General features: G+C 38.8%; 1 protein-coding gene across 1 annotated transcript in view; it reads right to left on the reverse strand.

The window, feature by feature from the left end:
• Positions 1-8,168, reverse strand: part of SPTLC2 (serine palmitoyltransferase, long chain base subunit 2) — a 64,142-nt gene that overhangs the window by 51,405 nt on the left and 4,569 nt on the right. Inside the window, exons 2-4 of the mRNA XM_009707031.1 lie at positions 4,191-4,345; positions 3,009-3,157; positions 2,549-2,661 (exon numbers count right to left, since the gene is read on the reverse strand). Coding sequence (XP_009705333.1) covers positions 2,549-2,661; positions 3,009-3,157; positions 4,191-4,345 — 417 coding nt within the window. The remainder of the gene's footprint in view (positions 1-2,548; positions 2,662-3,008; positions 3,158-4,190; positions 4,346-8,168) is intronic.

Below are 8,168 nucleotides of genomic sequence, written 5' to 3' on the forward strand. Positions count from 1 at the left end.
AGGCAGCTGACAACTTGGCTGTTAGCAGTGGGTCTCTCCTGCTGAGAACTGCCAGGTGCAGAAAGACCTGTGTTTAGTGACACTTTAACAGTGCTGAAGTACAACTTTCAGTGTACACAAACTATACGTGTTTTCAGCATCTGCTTAGTAGAAGCTGCTGTTAACAAGGCATAGTGAATAAAGATCAAATAGGTAATGCTGGTGAAGCTTTTGAATTCCTTTTGCTGACCAATGCTGATCAGATTATGGGGTAGAGTCGGATCCTAGGATAGTCAAGTCATATGTGTTGCTATTAAAAGAGGATTCAGTAGCAACATAAACCAAGTGCTTAAGGATTTCACAGAGCAAAACCAGAACAGGTGGTTCAGTATTATATATATGGGAGTAATTTTATTGCAGTGGTTTGTGTTTTAAGCTCATTAAGTTTCAATACAGGTACCCAGATACAATGTAAATAATGGTCAGCTTTGTGACTGTGAAAGAAACTCCTCCTGGCCAAACACAGATGCCATTACCAATTACATTTGCCAAACCTCCAAAAATTCATTGTCCAAGCAGCTTTGCACCTGAAAGATGTACGTAGGACAAACAGACATACAAACAAGAATAAAAAAATGAGAGCCCAAGAGTTTAATCAAGCATGAGAGTCTCTGGGCTTTACTGAGGACTCTATCAAAGCATTGCCAAGCAGGCTGTGCACACACAGCAAATTGTGTAGTGGGTGGCGCCAGAATTCAGGATTTATGCTAGTCCTTATTTGCAGATAATGAAGAAATCAAAAATGCAACAAGAAGCAACTTCAGGCAGCCAAAAAAGCATTTAGTGAACGTTACGAACTGCAAATAGTTCATTTCACAAGAACTCTTTTCTTCAGAAGAGAGCATTTTCTGTTTGTAGTATTCACCTGAGCATAAGGACACTTCTAGTGTTATAAGGCAGAAGCTTCTTACTACTTTAAAGGGCACAAAAACTAACTATGGTCATTACTAACACAGTACAGACTGCTGCATCCATTTATGAAAAGAGTTGGTTTAGTAAATGTGCAAGTTATGTGCGTGAAAACAGGTATGTTACATACCTTGGAATTTACTGTTCAGATTGTCTCAGTGGTTGTAAAAACTGTTAAAAGTTCATATGTGAAAACTAAGGAGCTGAGTAAGGTGTCTCAAGGGTATTCTCATAAGGCACTGAAGATACACAGTGGGATCCACATACACAGAAAAAAACATTGAGTAAACTTTGCAGCAATGGGCAATCTGTACTGACTTACAACAGACCGAAGTCTACTTAAATATATCTGACCGTGTGTGTTCTGAACCCAAAAGGTCTCACAGAAATCATGAATCATTTTTCTGTTGAAGAGAAAAATCAGAGAGATGGGGGAAGACAAAAAGCAGAAAAATGCAAGTAAAAGATAGGTCAGGAGTAACATACGTTGATCAAAATCATAGCACTGCAGAAGTATTTGACTCCAGAAATACTAGATTTGAAGCACTGAATTTCTCTCTGGCATTGGACTCAAAAACATCTTTCATTATGGAAAGCATCTGGTATTTAAAACTTAACAGATCAAAAGAAAAGAGGCATCATGTAGACAGTGATGCTTCATTGTTACATATAAAATATCATGTGGGAAGACACTACAGCTAGTCAAGAAGAGATTCACCAGGAGGAAAAGTTGCCGGGAAGAACAAGGCAGCAATTTTATAATGTGTAGATATCAGAAGTGGAAGAATTTACAAAGGGATCTCAGGAAGTGGAAAAATAAATAAATGGAATAAAGGGAAAATAATTCACTATGCAGGGACAAAGAATTCCAATAAGCTACTAGTATTAAGCTAACAGTGAATCATTTTCAAAAAAGGAAATAGTTCCAGTACTTGGACTATTTTACTCTAAGTAGGAGCTAAGAGAACACATATTTTGCATTGGAAGATGCAAACAATGAGCTCTCTTCCATTTCATTTTCCAATAACTAAAAAATCCATCGTCTGAGATGCAGGACACTCAGAGTGCATTGTGTACAGTTTTATGTGGCACACAGTAGACATCATCAGTCTTTATATTTGACCTTGTTTCTCTCAAACAGCTTTTCTACTAGGATTTTGTTCCTTCCAAGGAAGGATTTCTCAGCTGTGGCTCCAAGATAATAAATTCTGTATGTACCAACATGCAATTCAGCTTATTTGTGTCTCACTGACACAGTTACTTCTTAGTGTTTCAATAGCATAAAAATACCTTCAGCCAATCAGCCTTTTAATCAACCACCATTTCATACACTAATGAGTAACCTGAGGAAGCAAGCCTTAATATGATAGGCTGTCTCCCAGAAAGAGGGCAAGATCTGGACTGCTACTGGTCCCATGGCTGCTGTTTCCCAAAAAGATTTTTGCAAAGGTTAGAGATGCATACTGTGACCCATAGTTTCCATAGAGAATATCTGTGGAGGTTGCCACTGACGAAAAACAAAACCAAACAAGTAGCTTTTAGAAAACCCAACCAGCAGAACCTTTGTTAGACAAGCCTTTGCCAGTGACTTAAGTCATACCTTGCCAACTAAAATAGAGTTGGTTGCAAACCCCATTCCATATGCCATTGCAGATTCCACACCTAGGAACCTGGCAACTAGCTCTTCCAGCTCCTCATGTTTGTCCAAGTTTCCTGCACATAAAAAAAACAAACAAAACACCACAGAAATTCAGAGTGAGGAGAAGCTTTCACTATTGCTGTATTCTACAAGAAGAATTTCCAAGAACCAGGCTGCTCTTTATTTAAAAGCCCATAAGGGAACACTGAAAAAAAAAAGCATATGAAGAACAAAAGGGAGCCAACTGCTGTGCCATGTAAACTAAAGCCAGTAAGTCAATTTGTCTTCACTAAGGAAAAAGCTTCTTTGCTGATTAGGCTAAAGTTCAAAAGCTGGAACAAGTAATGTTTCAAAGACCTGTGATAAGATTACAGACTTTGAAATATACATTGAGGAAACAACCTATCTTGCTCCAACTTACCCATCTCCTGCCTAGTGCTGCACACCCCAGCTCCATACTGGGACAGAACTTTAGCTGCTGCTTCTTGGCAAGTCCCAGCCTTCTGTGCAAATCCAAGGTAGTTGTAGGAACCCATATTAATAACATCCTTTATCACTCTCCCTGTATACCTGTGTTTTAAAAACACCATAAGTTAGGACACCCACAATTAAAAAAATTAACTACACCAGAAGATTCTTATTTTAATTTCCTAGAATATACATTCAAATGTTAAAAATCAATAGAACCAACCATTAAATTATTTCAGTATTGCCCCTCATCAAACAGAAATGATCAGTGAAAAAGATGCTTTCCCTATCTTACAGTCTCAAACTAGTTCCCAGAGGAGCTCACATTAAAAGGTCCATTTGCTATCATACCTAAAAATGCTTGAGGCTTCTCAAACCGTTTGTTGTTTCTGACACGTGCCTCCTCCATCCCAGAAGCGTACAACTTGCTTTTTAAACACAAAATAAGATCTGTAGATCAATTAACCTGGCAGGCCCTCAAGCAGGATATCCTCTAAACCACAGAAAGGAAACACATCTGGCACTGCTGTGCTAACAATACGTGACAAGGAGATTAAGGAAGAAGTTTAGCAGAAAAAAAGTTTTAATTATTTTGCCCTTGAAAGCCAGGGAGAGACATGACTAGTTTCACCAAGTACTGTGCTACAAACCTCTTCACATCAAACTCGTGATGTGTCATTTCCAATTTGTAAAAATCCTTGCCCTTGCATTTCTGATTGTTTCTACAGACTACTTCAGTTCTGACTCAAAACAATCACGTTTCAGGAAGCAATGTTTACTTCAAGTGTCTGGACTGATTCTAAATCAACACAAAGTCACAAGTAGTAATGCAATCTGAAGTATCTACTCCAGGTTCTGCTCATCACACACAAAAGTATTAATTTTTTTATAGGTGTTTGCCCATGAAATCTTAACACAGTCAGGAGCCTTAGTAAGTAGTCAAAAGATTATACACAAATAATCACCTTGGTGGCCAGATGTGTTTCAAAAGAGTAAAATTCATCGATTCATGCCGCTGGAAAGCTCAAAACAAACATGATTCACTGCTCCTTTAACCTCACAGCCTCCAACTTGCTCTTATAGACCCTCTAGTTCAAGAAAGTTGTTGGAAGCCTTTTCTTCAATTTTGACTCACGTGAACGTCCAGTTATAGTCATGGGAAACTCTCTCCATCATGTCCACTTTGGCCCCTGGCACACTGCAGATTGGACGGTTCCAGCTGTCCCGAATGCGCATGTAGAGGTTTCTGTTGTAGAAATTTTCAAAGTCCTGGTACAGTGGGACAAAGTCCTGAAACATATCAAAAGCACTCAAAGTGAAAGGAAAATGTATATTACTGCAAACTAGGAATAAGAGGAATAAGTTGTTTCTGTCATTCGGGTGTAATTTATAAATAAATAAATGAATCACAAAAAAGTTAAAAGAGTTCTCCATCACAAGCCCTGAAACTAATTCTACCCAAAGTGTTTTAACCCTGGAAATCTGTGACAACGAAAAATTGTATGAAGGTGAGACAGCAGCAAAACTGAAGAGATTCATTTGCTAGTGCAAAATCCATGTGATAAATGCCATTTCCAAACTTTCTCAGTCTGCAAATCTATCATGGCCTCAAGATTTCCTCAACAGCAGATGCTTATTTCTATATAACTTAATTAGCTCATTGAACCTAAAAGCCATCAACCACAACTAGAAAAAACAATCATAGCATTAGGTCATGCTTCAAGTTACAAAGCCTCAAAGAACTCTAACATATAGGAGAGGGAGTGCCGAAAGCAACACAGAAACTGAATTGGGAGCTCCTAATGACACAATGAGGAGGTCCTGTTCTCTGAATTCAAACGGGACTTGAAATACTTTGGTCCTCTTTCCAGCTCTTGCTGGGTAGTTGAGGAGAGAATCTCTCTTGAAACATACACCACCACCCTTCATGAAATGCATGGGCATATAATCTTTGCAAGAGATTTGTATTGAACCTTCAGAGCTAAGCAGCGCAAGGGAACATACAACTGCTTTTTGGCACCAAACGGTATGCACTGCTCTACTGAACACACAAAGAATTTGGAAACTGAGATAGTCCGCCATGTTTTATTCTGTACATAAGAAACACATTTAATATAGCAGCACTAGCATTATTAGAGAGGTTACTGTTAGAACTTTCTGCAATTTTTTGTTCTGAATCCAAGATAGTAAACAACATTATGGCACCTCTCCTCTGCACAGCTTATCGGCACTTAAGTCCCACAGGATTTCTTTGCATGAGCATTTCCTGAATTCTAGCTTCCCTTCCAGCATTTTTCAGGAAAAGTAAGTGACTGTCTTGAATGGATAACACACAAGAATGTCGAACTATGACAGCAAGGACATCTGAGAACTCAAGAACATTCTTTTCTGGTCTACTTAAAACGCTCCAAAGTCATGAGATTTCCTTATGACTACTCAATTAAAGTTTGACATTCAGTAGTGATAAGAATGCATAATTCATTTGCTACTGTTGGGGGGGAAAAAAAAAGCCTTTTTAATAATCTACAAAAGAAAAAAGTAGAATTTATGACAAAGCCAGCATAGCATTTCTTCCTGTTTTTCACAAGAGAAATGCACACATGGTGAAGGGCATTTTATTTTTGGTGACAGGATAAACCAGACAGAATAACTGACCAAATATTACTGTGCCTGACATTTGTACCACTGAAGCAAAACTGGGAGCGTTTATGCCAGCTTTTCAATAGCAACTCAAACAAGTGGGCACTGACAAGCTTTTACTTACAATGCTCAACTGCAGGAAGAGAACTTTTTTCTTTACTTTCCTATTTTAATGATTTAACAACTTCGTTCTTTCAGTATGGAGTACAGGAACTATCTAGGTCCACCCCTTTGCACCCTCCTACCAGCAGCTGCACTGGAAAGATGGAGCCCAAAAGCACCAACTTCTAAGCAGACATAGTTGCACCTAAGCCCTCTTCTGATCTGCCTGTGCACAATGACATGCCAAAAAGGCACAAAGATATTAATTTTCATCATTTCAACTATGGAAAAATAAACCAAATTTAGCCAGTGATCATTCATCCATAGAATCACAAATATGTCCTTTCTCAGCAAAGACAGACAGCAGGAACAGATTTCTATGAGCTAAGATGCACAGAAGGGCAATGATTTCTTCCATGTTCCTCTACTTAAGTATAGTTTTGCATTATTTCACATATGCCAGGTCTTCTCTGAAGGCTCTTTGTCAAGAGAGGTTAACAGGGATAGTAGGTCAGCTAATACAAAGCTGTAGAAAATTACTGGTTTTCTGAAGTAGCTACACAGCTCTATCCTTCCTTGACTTCACTGTCTCACATTGTCCCAGGCAGAAAGTGGGTTTCAAGGCTGAATCACTAACAAACAGCTCACTGTTACCATGGAGAAAAACATCTTGGTATTGACAAGTGCATCCGAGAGCTTCCTTCATATATGAAAAATTACATAGCTATTGTACTCTATTACGAAGTGGTGATACACATGACAGTACTTGTACCAACATACTTAGAAGATCCCAATTCATGACACAAATTCTAAATAATTATCTATAAGTGTCTGAAACCCTCTGCCACATCGTTTGTAGAGAGGTGGGGGAAGTGAAAAGATCCAAAAGAAACTCTGGCACATTAGAAGATCAATTCTTGAGGGACTTGTTATGTCTAATTATAATCTACTAAGATACTTTGAAGCATTTTCAACTCCCCTTAACCATCTTTGCATGAGAATTAAGCTTTGCAGTAGTTCAAGTACACTATGTGACCCAGGAAATAATTGAGTTTTTAGCCACAGTTCTTGGCTAGGAGTGGAGGCTGGAAATGAGTCATTATATCACCTCAAGCAGGTATGCCAGAGTTGATAGAGTCCAATCTCACCTCAGATTACATGTTTTACTTTGAAACCCAGGCTGACAAACCTGGAAGAGTAACAAGCTCAACTGGTGAGATAAAGACATTCACCCACAACAGGTTGACATCACCAAGATATCTAACACAAGTACGATCTTACAAGCCAACTGTGTAACTAAGTTTAAAGTGATTTAACTGTAAAGTAGAGCAGTTCTCTGAACCTAATGCATTATGATAAAGAAAAAACGTGTCTTAAAAGTCAACAAGAATTCAGGGAATAAATTACGTGTCAGGGAATTAAGGTCTAATATGGGACACTAGCCTTAGTTTTTGGGGGTACTAAACTGTAAGGGCTCTAAGTGAGGCAACAGCTTAACGCCAGCCCCTTTGTTGTCCCTCCTGCCCCCTCTCCCCCCAATAAACCACCCTCAGCTAGCTCTTATGAGAAAGTTCCTTGAATAGGACAAGCAGGAAGTATTATTTTGGCATAAATCAAAACTGGATAATCTATTTCCTCAGTAATCCTAATCTCACCAAGAGGTTCTCGTGACCCATGCATCTGAGAACACAAAAAAGAGAAATGGTAGGGATATCATGCCTTTATAAACTGTTACTGACTTCTGGAGTTTGAGAGCCCTTTTTTAGCGCCAACATTCAGGATCAGACGCTTTGCCTGGCTGGTTTGCGGGTTGGTTTTTTTCTTTGTTTGTTCCCTCCCCCCTCCCCTTCTTTCTTCAGTGCGGCATTTCAGATGGAAAGTAGAGAGGACAGCACACCAAAAAGACCACTTGAATTCTTCATGGAAATTAAACATTTTCAATGTTTGAAACAAGAAAAAACTTTTGATGAGGTAGGGGGGACAAAATCTGTCAATCCATACTATTTCAAATTTTTGGCATGTGCAGCCACAGTACTGTGCTGCAACAGTGTCCTACTGCTGGAAGTAATCACTGTCACCTTTAAAAGGCCTTATTTAAAAGATCTTATTGTTATTTTTCCATCAAGTTCTCATCCTATTTCAGATCCAACCACTCTTTCTAACCATAACAGACCCTAAGAATATCAGCCTGAGATGGAACAGCTTCATTTGGAGGAAAAATATTCTAGGAGCAAGTTGATTCTTTCAGCAATCTTCAGAGTAAGCACAGTCAGGTAACTGGAAATGTCATACTGTTTCTAAAGAAGGGAGCAAAAGCAGCATGTTCTTTCATTTGAATTCATATGAACATGGAGCTAAGAAATCCTGAACC

This window comes from Cariama cristata, unplaced genomic scaffold (assembly GCF_000690535.1).
Source record: "Cariama cristata isolate BGI_N322 unplaced genomic scaffold, ASM69053v1 scaffold17400, whole genome shotgun sequence".
Lineage (NCBI taxonomy): Eukaryota > Metazoa > Chordata > Aves > Cariamiformes > Cariamidae > Cariama > Cariama cristata.